At 42.2% G+C, this 20,898-nt stretch overlaps 1 protein-coding gene across 4 annotated transcripts in view; it reads right to left on the reverse strand.

Annotated features, from left to right (window-relative positions):
• Positions 1–13,844: 13,844 nt before the first annotated feature.
• The window catches only part of Arhgap25 (Rho GTPase activating protein 25), an 81,127-nt gene continuing 74,073 nt past the window's right edge, over positions 13,845–20,898 (reverse strand). For all 4 annotated transcript variants that reach the window (XM_046422477.2, XM_046422485.2, XM_046422495.2 and 1 more), the window contains 2 exons: positions 17,817–18,346; positions 13,845–14,685 (listed from right to left, as the gene is read on the reverse strand). In XM_046422477.2, coding sequence (XP_046278433.1) covers positions 14,478–14,685; positions 17,817–18,346 — 738 coding nt within the window. In that variant the 3' untranslated portion in view covers positions 13,845–14,477. The remainder of the gene's footprint in view (positions 14,686–17,816; positions 18,347–20,898) is intronic.

A 20,898-nucleotide genomic window follows, 5' to 3' on the forward strand; every position in this document is an offset into this window, starting at 1 on the left:
TTGGTATTTGTTACCAGTGACACAAGGTTGACACGCTTCCCATATTGACCTCTGTGCCCATTTTCTCAGGCTGTATCAGCCACTCAGATGTTCTTTTGGGGGCATGGACCCTCATCTAAGAGCCCCTATGTATTCAGTGTTGCTGGGAAGAATTTCTGCTCCATTGGGATATCACTGTATAGTGGCAGGTCTCACTGTGAGAGCGCCGTGCCAACAGGGAAATAGAGGATACAACCCAGTTTGAGGAGAATTTCTCATTCTGAGGAACTTAAAATGCAATGCATCTTTCATCCTCATCCAATAGCTAAACTTGTATAGTCCTTTCATTTGCTCTAGCCTGTTCTGTCCTAAAGACCATCTGGGGGGGTGAGTAGGCTGTTTATTTTCAATATGCCAGGTACACAGGTAAGGAAAATGATGTCCCACAGGGTGACCAAGACTGACAGCTACACTGCTGTCAAATTATGGCATGGAAATGTACACAGGAGAGATGCCCTTAAAGCAGCTGAGTGCTGGTTCCTGCAACATCACGGTCTTAACATTTTTCCTGGGGCTCCAAAGGGGAAAAAAAACTGGGACCAAGGAACATGTATGTTAAACTAACCCAGTAGCTTCCATGGTAACACAGTGACTAAGAATGTATGTAAATGGGCCTGTGCAGGGGCACAGGACCTAGAATAGGGCCTCCAGACTGATCATTCTTTAAGTACCTACTACACTGAATAAAGGTATCTGCACTTGTGTTGTTGGTAGGCAGAGGTTTATGAGGAGAGCAATGTGACAGATCTCTTAGATGTAGAGCACACCATAAAGTAGACTAAGGAAACACTTGCAATGATCTCTCGGGCTTAAACTTAACCAGCACTACCCACCATAACAGTGGACCACTTTATGCTTTGAATATAACCCTTGCTGCTCTGCCACTGTAACTTATTTTTAAAATGAACGGGTTTCGTTCTCTTCTTCTCTCCTTGCTCCTCCCTAATCTCTCCCCTTCCCTAATCTAAGGGGAAACACAATTACCTTTCTTCCCCATCCTAGACAGAGTTATCTGTCCCTGAGTATGCACACACCATCTGAAGGAAGTAATCCAGACTTTGGGGATGGTACCAGAAGATCTCAGAAATGACTATCTCCCAAATTAACAAGTAAATTACAACTTCAAACAGAGAACACGTGCAATGTAACCCTTGAATTGCCTCTTTAAAAGCCCTCAGTTCCTGCTGATGGGCAGAATCACAGCCTTTGGGACAAGAATCCCCTGTGTTTCTCCTTTGGTAGCAAAGCAATAAACTTTCTTTTTTCCTTTTTCTCAAAACCATGTCCTCATTATTGGACTGGCATTGGGGACAAGGACCAAGCTTTCAGCAACACGACTACCTGAACCAGAGAAAGGAAGTCATTTTTGCATCTGAAGTCTGTCCTTCTAAGTTCACAGCCTAACGTTTCTCTCCATTACTCTATCTTTTTGATCTTGACTTCTTTATCTACAAAAAGATGTTCCCATCTACTATAAGTAATAGCAATAACAATAATTATAATAGTTTCATTTACTAATAAAGAGCTATCTTAAAATGGCCTTCTTAGAAAATCTCCTGAAACCTGGGAATCCCCAAAGCCCCCTCTTTCCCTGAGTTTTTACTTACTTTCTATGGACAACTGTGGCCCGCTGCACTTTCTCATTCTTAAGGTGCTACATGACATTTCTGATCCCCTGAGACTAACTCATGGGGAGTCATTAACAGTCTATGAGGCTCCTTGGTGGGAGCTTAACACTGTGCCCACTCCAGGCTGACACAGCCCTGCAGGTGCTGGGCTTACTGAGCTGCCTTGGCTTAGAGGGAACGGCCCCCTCCCCTGGTTGAAGGAGTTAGTCAAAGGCGTGGAGAGCAGAGTGCAGGCTGGACTGGAGCTGGCCCTGGGCCCTCAGCTGTTCAGATGTACCTGCTGCCTGAAGGCACTCAAACCCTACCCTGGAGTCCAAATGGCCAGTTCCCTCCACCTTCTGCCTCCTTCCAATCCTCTCTGTGGGGTTGCTCACCTCTGGGCCTTATCTCATCACCAGCTATACTTTTTAATAGTCCAGAAGTGGCTTTGCCTTGCTGTATCCTCTTGCGGAAACTCTCTTCTCCTTGCTAGGTGGGAACTTCAAGTATGCCGTTGTCTCTTTCCTCTCTTTTTTTTTTGGTTTCTGGTAAAATCTCTGTTCCAAGTTGGCCAAGGTGGACTATTAGATCACAAAAGCTGGCGAATTTGCCAGAGAAGCAATATATCCAGTAACTAGAGATTTTTCAAAGTGTTAACTTTGTCCTAAACTTGCCCTAGCTCCATCCCTACCTACAGAAGTTTCAAGAAAAATGTTTTCCTCTGGGCACAGGACAGTTTGCAGAGTCTCTGTATTGCTAAAGGCAGGAGCAAAAGCAGAACCAAGCTACTTTGCTATATAGAAAGGTCATACTAGTACCTGACCCTGGGTTTTTGTTAGGCTTAAACTCCACTTACAATAAATAGAACAGTATGGCAGGAAGTAGTCAGAAGCCAATAATTGTTATTAATTCTTAATGTTATTACTATTACAATAATTATTAATTTAAATTTTACACATGTACACAAATTACATGTGTGTTTAACTATGCAATAAATGAAAAATAAAAATAACAACTTAAATAGGAATGCCAGGAAATGGAGACAGCTATCACTAGGGCCAATCCAGTGGTATATATTCTTGGTTTCATCATTTACTTTGCTTTAGAATCATACATCTTAATGATCAGGGTATACATATAAAGCTATGAATTATGAATCTCATAAGTGAATTTTTCAAGATTTTCCAAAGTAATTTTAACAGCAGGTGATTATTGTGTGATGGGTTTAAGAATTAGACTTCAAGTATGACAAGGCTGCCCTGTCTTATAAGACTCAGAGGGGGTACAGGGTTCCACAAACTTATTTGAGAATAATTCCATTTGAGAATGGAATACCTCTCCTCCTCCTCCTCCTCCTCCTCCTCCTCCTCCTCCTCCTCCTCCTCCTCCTTCTCTTCCTTCTAATGCTGGGGCTCAAACCTAAGGGCTCACATGTTAGGCAAGTGTTCTACCACTGAGCTGATTCCTAGCCCTTTTTATTTATTTATTTTTGGACCAGGGATTGAACGCAGGGGCAGTTAACTACTGAACTGCATCCGCAGCCCTTTTCTTATTTTTTACTTTATTTTATTTTGAGACAAATTCTGGATAAGTTGCTGAGAGCCTTCTTAAGTTGCTAAGGCTGGCTTTGAACTTGCAAACCACCTGCCTCAGCCTCCCTAATTGCTGGATTACCTGTGTGTGACATAGCACCCAGCTTGGAATCTACTCTTCAGAGTCTCTCTTGCAAAGAGAAGCCTTCCAAGAACAAACTTGGGTGAGCACTTCTCTAAGGAATTACCAAGAAATCTTCCAGAGGCAGAAATTTAATGTAGAGTTAGAGATGTTAGAGATGTACTGTAAGTACTGAAAACCTGTAGGGCGGGTCTATCCCCAGGCAGAGCCAGAGATAAATAATGGGCTGCTCTGACTTTGGAAGAATAGCAGGTGCTGTGGTTCTGTGTGCGGCCTCTCAAACTTCTGGGAGCAACAGATCTGCATGCAGATACACTGAGGTCTGAGCGCTTGATCAATGAAATATGCTTTGAAAAATTCTCACTGGAGAAAGGAAAAATCTGAAGTCTTCTAAATGGTGCCAAAACCACACCAAAACAAAACTAAACAAACAAACAAAAAACCCAATGATTCTCTACATAGAATAAATTGATCAGTTTAATTGAATGAACCAAATTGTTCCAGTGTTCTAACAGAGTAATTAATGTCAAATACGCAGGTGTTCTTACTGCTCTTCCGAGAGTATTAGAATACATCTCCCCAAGAATTTGAGGTAATTGAACACCTATTGTTCAGGTAATTATTATTATGGTCATTACTGAATTGCAGGTTGAATTTTTCCTCTGACACTTAAGCCATTGTATCATTAAGCAGACCTGGCTTCTATACTTGCCCTGTCACTTATTATATTTTCTCAGTTTAAGTAGCCAACCACTTGAGAGATGTTATGTTTGAAATGTATCAATTAGCTATAAGATGCATATCAATTTTGAAAGTATTGAAATGGAAAAATTTTAGAAATGAGATCCCGTGAGTCTGAGAAAATTTCTTAGCCTCTCTAAACCTCAGTTTCCTCATCTGTAGAATAGGAATAATACTATCACCTACCTAATAATATTCTATGAGAATTAGGATATTGCAGGCAAAGCAGGGAACAACATAGTTCAGACACAGAAAACAGTCAATAATTGTATTTTTTAAAAAAATGGCCCTGTCAAATGTAACTTTTCTAAAATGCTATTAATTGTAGGAGGAAGAATCACTGTTGTAACCTTGGGGTGCAACTGTCTTGTACAAAGTAAAGTATCACTGGCATCACTACCCAGATTATCTTTGTATAGAGATCAGTTACTCAAGATTGAATAATGGGCTGCTCTGACTTTGGAAGAATAGCATGTGCTGTTGCAGTAGCTGAATGCTCTAGAATTTTTGTAAATTTTATTTCTCTGTTTACCCTCAAATTCTTTGGAAGATGTATTATTCTAATACTTTCAGAAAGCAATGGAGACACACAAGAATGACTTTCAATGAGTAAATAAATAGCATGAAGAGCAAGCCAAACTGTTGATATTTACATAATTGGACTAAAATATGAAATCCTGCATAAGAACTTGAATTCTGAGGGTGTTAGCTTTATGTAATAGCCAGCATTTCAATAAGCAAGTCAATTCAGTATTCACAGCATAATGTCAGCTTTCACTAATTTTTTTTTAAACTGAAGGTAATATAGTTGGTAGTCTGAGTGTTCTACTTTTGTGAATTCAGAAAATCACAGATAAAAAGTATTCAAGAAATTGCATCTGCACTGAGCATCTACAGACTTGTTTCTTGCTATTATAACACAGTACTATTTTCATAGTACTTAAATTGAATTAGGTATTACAAGTAATCTAGAGATTATTTAACGTACTGGAGGATGAGGGTAGGATAATATACGAGTATTAGGCCATTTTATATAAAGAAGTTGAGGATCTGTGGATTCTGCAATCCACAGGGGGTCCTGGAACTGAACCCCTGAGAACACCAAAGGATGGCTCTATGCAGCCTTCAAATAGACACAGCACCTAATCCAGACCTCCTGTTCCCTCCTTATCAAGTTCAAGTTCTCACAGAACACATCTCGTGTTCGACCTCAGACAAGCTGAGTGGGCCACGTGCCCACCCAGCTCTTTCTCTAAAAGGGGACCAGCAGGCAAACCACTGCCCTCTTCAACAGCCTGAGAAGGAGCGACTTTTAAGGAAAATTGGGCTTTGAATACTTGCCAGAAAGTTGGCAAGGATAAAACACAATGGGCGGAGGACAAGCTCTGGCCAATGCATCATTACGTGGGCCTCGTATCCAAGTGCTCAGGTGGCAACACGTCTTTTTCTGCTCTCATCTACCAGGAGTGTTTTGAAAGCAGTCAGATCACATGAAATGGGCTGAAGACCTTCAGTGCACTATGCCCTGAAGCTGCAAGCCCCCAGCCAGGACAGGCGTCTTAGGCTGTCATCTCCGCAGGGCAGAGCCTGTGTTCAACTTATCACACGTCTCCCGATGGGGAAGGATGGGGAATGCATGGCCCTCGTTTCTCCCACACCACACCATTCCTATGAAGAGGTTTTTCTCCCTCAAAGTTCTTGCTGGCAATATGTTCTTCACACTTATCCAGTATGCCCCACTTGAAGGCTGCCTAGTCCTAATGGAAAACAACAGAATTCTCTAAGTGGAAAGGCGGTTTGAAAATAAGTGGGGCAGTTCAGCATGGAGATCTGAGAGACTCATTCTTTAGACATATGGAACCAGAGACCCAGGAGACCCAAATCCAGAGTTATTCCTAAGAGATCTTTTGAGGGTGAACGAAAGCATGGGGGACCATGAATGACTTCTGGCAAGGAGTTGGTGATGTGTGGCCTCCCAGCAGTCTCAAGACAAGTAAATGGGTATGACTCAGGGGTGTGGGAAAGGCCTCTGCTGCAGATATGTCTTCATCTTGATGCTGAATCAGAAAAGGCACAATTAGTGGTTCTCTCCCCAAACCCCTGACAGGGTTCTCTTAAAAAAAGAAAAAAGAAAAAGGAAAAAAAAAAAAAAAAAAAAAATATATATATATATATATATATATATATATATATATATATATCTTTGGTGTGTTAATAAGCTTTGTGTTACTATAACAAAATACCCAAGAGAATGGATTTAAAAAGAGGAAAGGTTTATTATTATTGCTCACAGTTTCAGAAGTTTCAGCCTGTGGTCATTTGCCTCTGCTGCTTTGGGGCCTGTGGTGAGGCAGTTGATTATGGTAGTTATATTTGGTAGAGAAAGCTGCTTACCTCATGGTGGCCAGGAAGCAAAAAGAAAGTAAGAAGAGGAACCAGGGTCCAAATATCTCCTTCAAGGACATGCCCCCAGTGACATAACTTCCTTCCACTACGCCTCACCTCCTAAAGTTTCTGTTAGCTCCCAATAGCACCACAAGTTGGGGACCAAATCTTCAACACATGGGCCTTTGAGGGACATTTAAGATCCAAATGACATTTTTATTCCTCTCTTTACCATTAAAAGATAGTTTCCAATGTGGCACTGTTTCCATATGTAGGGGCATAGCCAATATCACACCACACAAATTGGATTAATCCACTTCAATTCCTAGCTCTGCTGCATTGAAACCTCAGCAAAATAGACTCAATTATAATAAAAAATAATTGATTTGAGAGCTATAGGAGATGACATAAACAAAATAATTGTCACAGAACCTGGTGCAGAAATAAATGTATCTGCTTCTCTTTAATGGTAATTATTGTCATGATGTTGGTACTGATGCCAGCCAAGAATCCAGGGTGAATTTAGCATGCTGGGCCTAGGCAGGACTGAGAGGACTTCAATAAAGGAGAAAACAGAGGGAGAAATAAGTCAAAGTGTCAACTTCAACTAGTTAACAGGTGTGCTTCAGGGCAAACTGGCCCCAGTTTCTCTTCAGCATCTCCCTTTCCCCTTTTAAGGCCCTATTTTAGCTCCTAGCCCCATCTCAGGTGGCAAAAGACCAACATTGTAGCATTCCCTGCTGACCTCCTTAATCTCAATTTATCCCTCCAACTGCAACATGCCTTATCCAGCCAGACTCTCATTCTTTCATTATCTAGCTCTCTGCTGGGAATCGGATAATGAATAAACACAATATTCATGATCAATGGTGGCTTTGTGGTTATTTCCTAGTAACATAACATCCAAGTAAGGATTTCTTGATCTGATATGGGCTGTTTGAAAGGGGTGATGTTTTAATCAGAGCTATTCTCAAGACTCCTTAAAATCAAGTCCTCAAGTTCTTACTTTTTTGTCTGTATAGAAAGTCAATCTTGAAAGCAAGTTGAGAGTGTTCTCATATGTCAAATCTCAAAATCCTTGGATTTGTTCCTAAGTTACTGTCATATTGAGATTCTTTTATAACATCTTTGAGGTCAGTTTCAATCATCTGCAAAATAGGTAGGTAAATAAATCCATTCTTCATCCCTTAAGCATGTTGTTATAATTTGGATCATTTTTTGAGGGGAGTACCGGGGATTGAACTCAGGGGCACTCGGCCACTGAGCCATGTCCCAAGACCTATTTTGTATTTTATTTAGAGACAGGGTCTCACTGAGTTGCTTAGTGCCTCCCTTTTGCTGAGGCTGGCTTTGAACTTGCGACCCTCCTGCCTCAGCCTTCCAAGCCACTGAGATTACTGGTGTGCACCACCGTGCGCGTCATGAAATGTTCAATACAGTACACTGGATGTACGTGTTCCTTCAAGCATATATCCTTCATTATAATTTGCAACCTGCTTCTTTTCATGAAGCCTTCCAACAAAACCAAAATTCTGGGGATGTAGATCCGTAGTTAAACACTTGTGTAGCATGTGCAAGGCCCTGAGTTAGATCCTCAGCATCCTACAAAAAAGTTGGGAAAACCCAATACTCTCCTAACTGCTCTCTTCTAATAGCAGGGTGGGTCCCATTAACAATTCCTTTAGTCCTGAAATAGGATTAGAGCAAAATCTTTTTTTAAAAAAAGATTTTTTAGTTGTAAATGGACACAATACTTTTATTTTTTAAATTTATTTTTATGTGGTGCTGAAGATTAAACCCAGTGCCTCACACATGCCAGGCAAGCACTCTATCACTGAGCCACAACCCCAGCCCTAGAGCAAAATCTTGAGTTTATAAAGTTACTGTTCTCCATACAACATGCAGAGTCACTGCCTTAATTTTTTTCTAGAAACCTTTAACATTTTTTTTCATTGTTGGGAATTGAACCCAGGAGTGTTTAACCACCAAGCCACATCTCCAGCCCTTTTAAAAATGTTTTTATTAGAGACAGTGTCTTGCTAAGTTGCTTAGGGCCTTGCTAAGTTGCTGAGGCTGGATATGAACTTGAAATCCTGCTGCCTCAGCCTCTGGAGCCTCTGGAATTACAGGCATACACCACTGAACCCAGCTGGTAATGTATTATTTTTTGGTCAATCTAAACTTCATTTTGTGACAATATATTATCCCCTGCCTCAAATTAACAGAAAGTTGCATTTCTTTAGAGTTAATCAGCTTAGATATTGATTAGTTGTGGACAAAGCACTAGTTTAGGAGCCAGGAGATACTGGCTCTGTCACTATGTAATTTTGAAGGCACATATGGATATCTTATATTCAGCAAGGAGGGTTGATTTGGTCTTAGAGTCCCTTTCTAACAGTAAATGCTGTGTGTATTATACCTATCAATTGGTAAGATGTCATGCAAGGTGAGGAGAAGCTGGGAATGGTGGTATTGGCTATAATCCAGCAACTCAGGAGTCTGAGGCAGGAAGATTGCAAGTTCAATGCCAGCTTCAATAACTTAGACTCTTTATCAAATAAAATAAAGTAAAAAGGGCTGTGGATGTAGCTCAGAGGTAGTGTGCCCTTGGGTTCAATCTCTAGTACCAGAGCTAGGGGATGAGGAGCAAAGTTAATAACATGAAGTGAATGTACTTTCAGACCTATGGTTTCTAGAAAACCTTATGACACTGGGATGTGAGATCCAAGATCTCTCTCTCTCTCTCTCTCTCTCTCTCTCTCTCTGTCCTATTATCTGGCCTATAAGGAGCCTTTTTAGACATTTTTTCCCCTAATCACTCCTCTTCCACCAAATTTTCACACCACAGATGTATATCTGTGTTTGGTACATGAAAATAATAAAATTTTTCACACACACACCCTCCCAAGAACCAGTTTTCCTCCTTCTTGGTGGGAATATTATTACCCATTGAAAATGTGTAACTTAGGAGACTGAACTTTCATAGTGCCTAAAATTGCTGCTCAAATAAAAACTAGGTGTAAGAAAGGTCCGAGTTTATTTGCTTGACAACCATTTTCATCTTGAGTGTGCAAGAGACAGAGGTTGGAGGTGACAGAGCAGTTGAGAATGAGAAAAAAAATAGGACAGGAGATCTGGAAGCAGGAAGGGATTGGAGAGGGTGCTGTTTCTTCAAGGGAGTGGGTAAAAGAGGTGGTGCTCCACACTTTGTTGCAGCCTCAGGGTGGGACGGGTACTCTCCCTCAGGTCAGCCTATTCCACACCATCCCCCACTCCACCAGGCTGAAGGTGGGATCTCCAGACACCAGGGACAAGGGAGATACCTTCAGAACCTCCATAAATTCAAGGAAGAGAAGGCCAAACCCATTGACCAAAGGGACACTGTTGGCTCTTCTCAGGGCATTGCCAGTTGTAGTAGTGAAATTTGGGGGCAACTCCAAGTCTATTTCCATTTTCTCCTGTGCCATGTCCCTGTCAAGGATGAAATCGTTGCTTAGTTTGAAGTTCTCAAGGCTTTCTGGCTCTGGTTCACAGAAGGACAAACCATCGCCTTCCACAGTTGGTTGAGTTCTGCCCCTTCCCGCACGTGCTGTGTGTCTGACCAGATAACATGGGCTTACCTCCAGTTTGAATCTTTAATGTTTCCTGAAAAGTTCATGTGCGAAGCAAGGCAAGAACGTTAAGAGATGATCAGATTATGAGAGCTATAGCTTCATAAGTGGATCAGTCCATTTGACGGCTTAATAATTTGAATGGACTCTGGCTGGTAACTATAGGCAGGTGAGTCATGGCTGGAGGAAGTAGATCACTGGGAGCATGGTCTGGATTATAAATTCCCTCTGTTTCCCAGCTGCTATGAATTGAGCAGCTTTCTTCCACCAGGCCCTTCCACCATGATGTTCTGCCTCACTGCAGGCCCAGAGTGATGGAGTCAGCCAACCATGCACTGAACCTCTGAAACTGAGAGCCCCAAATAAACTTTTCCTCCTCTAAGTCGTTCTTGTCAGGTATTTTGATCACAGCAATGGAAAGCTGATGGTCACCTGTGTTATCCTAAATGAATGAGCAAGAGATAAACCAGTATGTAGGGAAGACCAGAGAATGGAGTTGCATTGATTGTACACAAGAGAGGGGAGTCATGATTCAGAACAAACTTATCAGTTTTAGAACCATGTGAACAATTCTGGTTGCATATTGAAATCAACTGGGAATTCTAAAAATTATATTTTGAAACCCCATCCCCAAAGATTTTGATTCAATTGATATCTGAGTAAAGTTTTATATCTAAAAGCATCCAGCAATTGATGTTTGGTGGATTTCACACCATGATTGCAGTTTGGGAAAAAAAAGAACCTTGGAGAGAAGCCAAGAATCCCAAGAATCTCTGAATGGTGGGTTAGAGGAGCCCTCAAAAATCACCTTAAATCCTCTTCCTTGAGCAGTGGGAGCACCAGTCATTTCAGTTTATGTCTCTGGGCCTCAGTTTTCCTGTCCATTAAGGGAACACATTGGATTAGACTCAAGAGTATCTTCCTGTTCTGTTATCCCATGATTTCGAGACAGTTTTCCAGCATCCAAGAAAATATAAGTTAGAAGATACACATCCTTATTAGCATTCTCTTCTCATTCCTTTGTCTGAAGTTGCCCTGGGAAGTCTTCTGAGCCTCCCTCCAGCCCCAGCCCTCTCTGCTACTGGACAAATTACAGCCTGAGCTGGTGGCAGCTGGAGCTCCGTCTTTGGGGCCTCCCTCCTCCTCCCAGCCTTCTCAACAGGATGCTAAGGATTTCATGTGATTTTTTTGTAAGGCATCCCATTTTAATTGCAGGAGCAGCCTCCAAGAGCTCTTTGTGCTGCCCGGCAAGCACATGACCTGATCACTGCTGGTATCTGCACAGGAAGTGGTGGAATGTGGAAGTTTACCCGATGTTAGTGAACGCGCATCTTCCCGTTCCCAGCCGGTGGAGCCCAGCCAGCGGTTGCTGTGGCACCATGCTTCTTTGTCCTCCCCCCTCAGCAGCTCTCGGTTGTCTCTGAGTCTCTTCTGCTTCTTACTTTTCTGAGCAGAGCTTGAGGAAGTTGGTCCAAACCAAAAACCAAGAATTTTTATTGCTTCCATCCTATGCAGCAGGCTCTGAACTAGAAATACAGCACTTGGTCTCAGACTCCAACCAAAATCTATTGGGAGGGGATCATCCCTGACACTCCTGAGTACAAACTGTCCCATCTGATACATAAACTTACTGGAAAATCACCAAATGTGCCTTAAATGTAAGAGAAATGTGCCCTCATATGTGGCATGCTCAAGGCTGGGAAGGAAAAAGACTAGTAGGGAAGATGGCAGGGGGATTACAGTGCACAGTGCAGACCTTCCAAGTTCTCAGCATGTGAGCTGGCAGGAGAAGGGGTAAGGTGAAGGTAGGGGGTGTGACTGGAAAAGGGGGCAGATTTAGTACAGCCCTGTTCATGGAATGGCTTTGAAAATAAAGGTGGGAACTCCTGGGTCCAACAGAACACCTGGCATGGGTCTGTCTCCAGAATTGCCCTCTAGAAACTGGCCCATGGGTCCAGGTGAGGTCTGAAGCTACCCTGTCATGCATCACATGCTTTTCCTTTTGAGGACAGTGGCATCAGACCTCAGATCTTGCCTGGCCCTCCCTTGGACTCATGAGGGCCTGGAGTCCAAGAAGAACTGTTTCTTGTGTTCTCCTTGAATGGAGAGTAATGTGGGCGGGGCAACTGAAGCAAGCCAGATTCTTCTCTTCACTGTCTGGTGCTTGGAAGCTGGATCCAGCTCTTCTGACTCATAAGATGGGTGATAGGAACAGGATAAGAAGCATCACCAGGCCAGGAGCGGGTTGGGATTCAAATGTGACCCTTCTACTTAGCCTGAGCTCTGGCTGCCAGACCCAGCAAGGTCTTAGGACATGGATCTCAAAACAGGCTTCAGGGCCTCCTCTTTGTACCTTCAAGCAGATATTCCCTGTGGAATTGTGACACAGGCTACCTTCATAGCCAACTCTGGGCACCCAAAGAGCTGGTGCATGGCATCTGTGGGGGAACATAGGGACATAAGCTAGCAGAACTAACCACAGGCACTCCTCAACTCAAAGGTTCCACTTCATTTCCTCCCAATCTTTGGCAAGGAGGCCTGTAAGAAGATGCTCTGTGCTGTCCCCAACCCCTCCTTCGGGGCGGTCCTCAGGGAGATCGGAGTGACAGAGCAGGGCCTGAGTAGCAGGAATAAGCAATACTGGCCCTCCTGTCCTTACCTCCCACTCTGTAGGTCATAAGTCCAAAGGCAGGGGGATTAACTGGAGTAAGGAAAACAAAGGGAAAGAACACCGGAGGAGGCACATGAGCCAGGAAGGCTGAATCCTCACTGTGGTGACCGGATTGGAAACCACTCATTAAGCCATGTGGCTTCTAAAGTTCAAGTAAATTTTAGAAGCAATGGAATAAAAGACATAAAATTGGGACAGATCAGAAAGGAAAACGGGGCCAGTGGTCTCCAGAGCTGAAAACATACTGGGGAAATCTATGAAGCTGTGCTTTTAATTTCATCATTATTCAATTTCTGCCCTGTGTTTTATAAGATACACGATGTAGCAATACAGTAGTATTTAGTCAACCCTCGATGTCTCTGAGAAATCAATTCCAGGACTTCCTGCAGATAACAAAATCCACAGATACTCAAGTCCCTTATGTCAAATTTCATGATATTTGCACACAACCTATGCACATCTTCCTGATATTTTAAACCATCTCCAGGTCACTCATAATATCTAAGACAATGTAAACCCTTTGCAAACAGTGGATATGCTGAGCAGATTAGTGAATAATGACAAGGAAAAGAAAAAGTCTGTACATGTTCAGTACAAGTGTAATTTTTCTCCCAAATATTTTTCATCTGAAGTTGGTTGAATCCATGGATGTAGAACCCACAGATACAGAGGGTTGACTGTAATTTATAAATAAAATAAATATGCCTATTTGGAGGGATGTGGGCTTGAACATTTTCTATTGATGTGGCATATGATCAAAAATACTTGGAGTCCACCTAACTAAAATGCTGTCAAAGACCATAAAAGGCTCAACTGGACTACCTGAGTCCTGACATAGATGAGGAATAGTCAGCTCTTTGCTGGGAAAGCCCCTCGGTCAGTAAACTCTCTTGCATTTGGACAAAATAGGGGGGAAAATTAATATATATGTAATCATGACTATTACTGTGTAAACCCACAATACACACAACTGGGGCCACTGAAAGGCAGGAAGAGACTGTAACACAGCTCATATCTGTTCACCAAGCTGTGTCCCCTGAGAAGGGTGCATCTGCTTCAAGGAGCAAGGGTCTTTCACTAGCTCTCATAAAGATTTTATATGGATTGGCAACCATCTTGTTCTTTCATTTTTCTTTATTTGGATATAATTTTCTCATAATTTTGCTTTTATAAATACAATTCATTGTTTTGTGGTTTTTTTTTTTTTTTTTTTTGTCTTTGTCTATGGTGAAGTTTGAGAATTCCTGGAGAATTTCATCTCGTGGTAGCATGACAGAATGGCGATGTGACCTTAGCCAAAACAGTCTTCTGGGGTGAACACTTGAGCACTGAATTGCATTGTCTGCCAGAGATGCCCTAAGGCCATCTGACTCAGCGAATCATTCCACATAGGAAACAAAGAACTCAGGCCTCAGCCTAGCTTCAGGGGCGGGACCAGATGTCTGCCTGTGTCCTCTGATGTTTGTCTCAAACTTCTTCACTGGACCTCACCATCCACCTTAGAAGGTTCCACTTTGCTCTGCCTGCCACTGCAGTGGAATAAAATGGTCCCTTTGAGTACAGCAACAGGTGATCATAGGTGTCCCTGCTTCCCCTCATCTTCTTTCAAACTCCTTTGATTTACTGATGTTTCCCCCCAAACCATCTCTTCCCTCTTAGGGAGTAATTCTGCTCCTCCATTGTCAGGTAGCACCAAGAAAAGGAGCAGAGTTGATCTCCTCTGGGTCATCGCTGGTACTCCCGGGACCCTCAAGCATCAGCCTTGGGCTCCTTCACTGATTTCACAAATTCCTTGACTTCTTCTTCCAAGACCTTGTTCCTCCTCTCAACATCCTCCCGGGAGCGCTCCACATTGCGGAGAGTGATTTCCAGAGCCGCAAACTTCTTCTTTTCCTTCTCCAGTTCTTCATTGAGCCTCACCACTTTAGCCCAGACGTCATAATTTTCCTTCTCAAGGCTACAAGGAAAGAAGGAAAAGAATGAAGGAACCGGGTATTAATTCGAGACCCTTCACCCTTACTCAGAACCTCCTGCTCATTTTCCATTCCAAAACACAAGACCAGATCCAACAGGCGCCTCTTATTGATGTCCTTCCTCTCAGGTAAAGACCCCCCAGTAAATATGAATTCATGTCTGAGCCCCACCTTTGTCATTTAACACCATCCTGTGACCTTTCTGGCATTACTGTTTTTTATGTCATCTTGTGTTTTGTATCTTCAACCAGATAATAAAATCTTTGAAAGAAGAGACTATCTCTAATGTATGTCTGTGACCACCTCTGCAGCACTTTGTACCTGTTCTGTTCAATAGAAAGTATGGAAGCCTCATCCAAATTCCAGACTCTCAACACCTTTGTGCACATGATACCTCCTCATCCTGCTCCCATGCAAAATGTGGTTTGGAGCCTGCCTTTATTAAGGTCCTTCTGGGGGATCAAGACTTAGAAAGCAAAGGGAACTGCTCTTAGGAAGTCTGGTCTAGCAGCCCCCCACTCCCACTTCTGAATCTTGCTTCAGGTGAAAGATCTGCGGCTTTCCTGAATTCTCAGAATTTTCTTCCATCCCTTCTTCCCTCCCTCTTTCCCTCCCTCTTTCCCTCCCTCCCTTCCTTCCTTCCTTCCTTCCTTCCTTCCTCTTATTCTCTTTGGATTGGATATTCAACTCAGGGGCACTCTACCACTGAGCCACATCCCCAGCCCTATTTTGTATTTTATTTAGAGACAGGGTCTCACTGAATTGCTTAGGGCCTCACTAAGTTGCTGAAGCTGGCTTTGAACTCACAAAGCCTCCTGCCTCAGCCTCCCAAACCTCTGGGAAGAATTTTCATTATTATTGGCCAAAATCATAATAGACTCCCAGGTGCCCCCTGCCAGGTTAGGCTGAATTAACCCTTAGGAATAAGTGTACACTTTGAATTTTTAAGTTAAAGGAAGAGATTTTAGTCCTATGGGGTGAAATTCAGATCGGATTGTGTGATTGGAAATTTGACTCAGCTTCATTCTGTGGGGTGCTCCCTCCCTACTCTCTGAACAGCCTGCCCAAGTTTATGTGGAGACTTGAGCTGCCATCAGAGCCCATGTCTCAGATTCTATCTTCTAGGGCCTGCCTTGGCTTATTCTGCATGTAACAGCCCAACTTCAGAGCCTTGCCTATCCCTGTCAATCTCTTCTTAGAGCAAACCTTGTCCTATTCCTTTTGACTCTCTCATTACAAATCTAATTTTCTTCTCCATGTTCTATGATGCCTTCTGGATTGGAGAAAATCCCAAGCAAGATACTGTGTTAGATCTTGACTCCTGAATCCAGTGGAGAGGTGGAGGCTGGATGGGCTCAGGGGCCTGGCTGACCTGGGTTCAAATCCTAGCCCCAGCAGTGATTAGTCATGTAACCTTTAGGAACCTTCTATACTTCCTGAGTCCCCCTTTCTTCTGGGAAATGAGGGTTCAGGATTGCTGTGGGGGTTCCATGACAAGATGTTTCTGAAACACAAAACTTAGAGTACGCTAACTGCCAGGCTGTCAATCCTCCTCCCTCTGCTGTGGACAGGGGATCCCCTGACAGGTCGATTCACAGGACTCTGTTCTATTCAGGAGCAACCACCTTTGTGGCAGCTGCTTCTCTTTCTACTTTGTCAATGACACTTGTCTTAGAGTGTGATGTGAGCTTTCTCTAGGGCTGGTTTGTTCACTGCCAAGATGTCACAGAAAGCATGTAATTCCACAGATGATTGATTATAGGTTCTTAGACAAAGGAACTGCATTTTGCTTTTGATGGAGCTCTCTGCAGGGAACAATGGATGGGGGCTCACAGCAGTCTTCCTTTCAGGTACCTGAGTCTAAATGGATGAAGTATTCATAAATACAAATCCCCATTAATTCACATTTCAAGATCTTATGACTAGTGCTCATGCAGGCAAACTTAGATTGAGGTTTTCCTCTTGCAAAAAAACAATTTGCTGGCCAATCATTAGTAAAAAAAAAATTATCTACCCAAAGGAATAAATTGTGGGCAAACATTTTTGGAATTTGTATGAGATTGTAGCACCAGCTGCCCTAACTGGCCTCCCACTTCCGTTTGCCCCTTGCAGTCTGTGCTCAACAGAAAGCCAATGATCAGACAAAGCATTAAGTGAGGTAGAAACTGTCCAGAAGCTTCCATCTTAATCAGCCTTCCTGATGGCTGACAACACCCTACTGTGCGCTGAACACCCTACTTCTCTTCCCGGATCTCCTACTCATCATTCTCCTCCTACTCCAGGCTCTTTGTAAGCGGAATATGCCAGACCTACCTGCTTCTAGGCCTCTGCACCTTTGCTTCTCTTTCCCCATCTATGGGCCTGACTGTGTCCTCATCTCCTTTAGGCCTTTACTTACACACCTTCTTAGAGAGGCCTTCCCTAACCATCCCATTTAACATAGCACTTCTAACTGACTTCCTGAACTCTCCAAGGCCGACAGCATTTTCTACCATCTGGCATGACATATATATATATATTTAGAGAGAGAGAACATCTTTATTTTATTTTTATGTGGTGCTGAGGACCCAACCCAGCACCCCGCACATGCCAGGCAAGCGCACTACCTCTTGAGCCACATCCCCAGCCCCGTTATTATATATTTTTATTGTTTGCTTGTCCTCACTAGAAGAGAGCTGTCTATAAGCACAGGCACTTTTATCTGTGTTGTTCAGTGCTATTCTCCAACATCTAGATCAGTGCCTGGTCCACAGGAGGTGCTCATGAAATATTTGGAGACTCCACAAATGATATGATATGAAATATTTTTTTAAAGTTCTTCTTAACTCATTAAGGACTGTTTACCTTAAGGGACCACTATCTGGAAAATGTTGGTAAAGCTATTTAGGCTTAGCTATTTAGGTTTTTATTAATCTAATCTAAAGTTTAGGGTTTTCATTCATTGAGGAATCTCATTTCTCCCTTAACCCTTTGACTTATTAGGCTTGACTGCTCTTAGATTACTGTCTTCCCTAAAAGTTTCATAATGTGAATTTTTTGGCCAATAAGAACAACATCTATTGCTTCCATAGATGGAAACCAAGTACCGCCTGGTGCTCCTCTTACCATAACTTACTTTTTAATCTGTTCCTCATACATTTGCTTCTGTGTTTCTATTTCCTTTTGTAGTTCCTGGACCACCCTCTGCAAAGAATCAATTTCCTCTTCTCCAGAGTTCTTTCTTGCAGGCCCAGTGTCAGAGTCTGTGCTGGCAAGAGGATCTCTCTTGGAGTCACAGGCAGGGGCAGAGAGTGCACTGGGTTTATTCCCAGGGGACCCGGGCTGGGCAGGGACATTATCATAGGTGGAAGTCCTCTGGGAGTCCGAGAGGTGGCGCAAGTCTTGAGACAAGGTTCTCCTGTGCCCTTCCCCTGTCTTAGCGTCTGATGAAGGTGACCAGAACTCATTTTTAAAGATCTCCACTTTGCTACTGTTGGCACCTTGAAAAGCTGATGTCAGGAAACACTTCCGGTTAGGGAGCGTTTGAGTCCTTTTTCGGGATTGCAGCTTCCAATCTCCTGGCTTTTCCTTGGGGGCTTTGCTGTTGTCCTGATGCTGGTCACTTGGCTGTAGTCCAGTAGGGCTTGTGGCATCAGAGTCACTTGCCTAGAAAAAAATGGTCATAGGTGTTACATGGGATTTTCCCATCTATGTGTTCTGCCCCTAAGATAAGGACTAGAGTCTTGCAGAAATGGGTCACATCTGTGACACTTTTAATTAGGAGACCGTCTCTTAATTTGTCACTTTTCTTGATTATCTGCATGGTAATTTTCCAAAAAGATACTGTACATAAGGAACTTGTCCATGCTCTAGAGATGAAGCACTGATTAAAATCATTTGCTTGACTGTGGTAAATGAATTATTTTATGAGCGAATGATGGGAATCCTTCCTATGGTTCAAAATCCAGAGACCATAAAGAAAAGTTCAATAAATTCAATTGACATGCATTTCCATAACCTCCAAAAGTAAAAATAGCAAAACTAGAACAAACAAATTATCACATGCTAAACAAAAGCAAAATGACAAATTGGCAAAAATACTGGCAATGCATCTCCTAGGCAACTCTCCCCAATATATAAAGGGGTAACTCCCATTGGCTACTCTTCCTATCACATAAAGCTTACACAAATTGGGAAGAAAAAGATCAACAATCAGCATAAATATGGGCACAAGACAAGATTAGACAGGTCATAGATGAAAAAATGCAACCAGACCTTTCACATAAGAAACAATGTTCAACCCTCTCTCATAGTAGGAGAAACTCAAATTAAAATTATGAAAATACCAGTTCTCACCTATCAGATGGGCAAACCCCTAAATCTGATGGAGCACTCTGTGGTGAAACTGTAGAGAAATAGGTTCTTTCATGCATGGCTTGTAGAAATATAAAATGACACAAACTCTAATCATTTTTATCAAAATTATAGTTTTTGATCCACTTACCCTCTGAACCAGCAACCCCACTTCTGGGAATTTATCTCACAAATATATATAGCTGACTACAAAAGGAAGTGTGGTCAAAGTTATTCCTTGTGGCCTTGTCTGTGGTGCAAAGGGCTGAAAATAAGCTGAGCATCTACACAGACTGGTTATGTAGAGTATGGCACATGTACAGAATAGAATACAATATACCTGCTAAAAATATGAGGTCATGTGAGGTAGCTGTTTATGTGTCAACATGAAAAAGTCTCTAGGGTATACCACAATGTTAAAAAATGCAAGAGACAGAGTAATGTGTACATGTAGAAAGAGTGCAGGTAGACAGAAAGAGAGAAATCATGCTACATTTTGTGTAAAAAGAGAGATAACAATTTACATTCAAGTCTTTATATTTGTACAAAAAATGAAGGCATGAATAAAAAAACTAATAAAAGTAGGAAATAGGTGTGTAAGAATAGGAGAGGGAACACGACTTTTCAATGCACATCATTTTCCTCACTTTTTGAACCATGTGTATATATTGTATATTTTAAATTTAAATGAGAGAGAGAGACAGAGACAGAGAGACAGAGACAGAGAGACAGAGACAGACAGAATTGAGCACAGAACATAAAATGTGAAAATCAGGGTTCAATCTCCCTCTATCATACTCCCTGGTGTCAGAAACACCTGGGTCCTGAAGTGGGAACTAGACCCGAGTCCTGGTCTATAACATTCTAGTGCTGTCATGCTGGACCAACTGGTCGACCTCTCTGGCCTAAGCTCCTCAATCAAAAAATGTAAATGGCAGGGTAGGGGTTGTGGCTCAGCAGTGGAGCGCTTGCCTAGCACAAGTGAGGCACTGGGTTCAATCCTTGGCACCACATAAAAATAAAATGAACGAAATAAAGGTATTGTGTCCATCTACAACTAAAAAAAATTTTTTTTTTATGATCATGGTAAATTTTGTCTTACAATCATGGTGAGAACTCCAGAGGTGATCTAATTAAGTTTCCCAGCATAATAGCTGGCCATAGCAAACAGCAAATAGTGGAAACCTGACAAATAAGTATAGCAATGGCTATTCTCAAAGACTGCTAGGATAACGTTTTTCACAGGAAATATGAACATTTTTAAAGTGCAATTTAATTCTTGAGTGTTAGTAGGATGCCTATGTCCAGACATTTAAGAAAAGCCACAGCTACAATCACTATCACTTTTGTTTTCTCATCTTCAGGACTAATAGTAATATATATATATATATATATATATATATATATATATATATAGTTTCAGTTATCTGGTCAACCAGAAATCTTAAATTCATTTCTTGGCCACACATAAAGATGAAGCTGCTATAAAAGTTCACATGGTCTTTTTAAAAATATTTGCCCTTATAAATATATAAAAATATTTGACCTTTGTAAATTATTGCCCTCGAGTCATCTACATGTTGGAATCTGCAGTTTGGGGACATTGGGAACGTGAGCTCCAGCTCTTCTGTACAAATGAGGGGACTGACATTGCTGAGACAGCTTATCAGGGAATGAGAAGTATTACACGAACACATCACTTACTCTGAGGAAGGGATCACGTTTCAGGGTTAGCAGGAAGCCAGTTCTCTCTGGACTTTCACACAGAACTTTCAACAACTCTCACCAAAACATTTACAATGTGGTATCTATTTTTTCCCCTTGAACTTCCCTGGTATGTGTTTGAAAAGGTTTCTCTTTTAGAG

Source organism: Marmota monax, unplaced genomic scaffold (genome assembly GCF_021218885.2).
Source record: "Marmota monax isolate L192 unplaced genomic scaffold, Marmota_monax_Labrador192_F-V1.1 WCK01_AAM20220418_F8-fsc00015, whole genome shotgun sequence".
NCBI lineage: Eukaryota > Metazoa > Chordata > Mammalia > Rodentia > Sciuridae > Marmota > Marmota monax.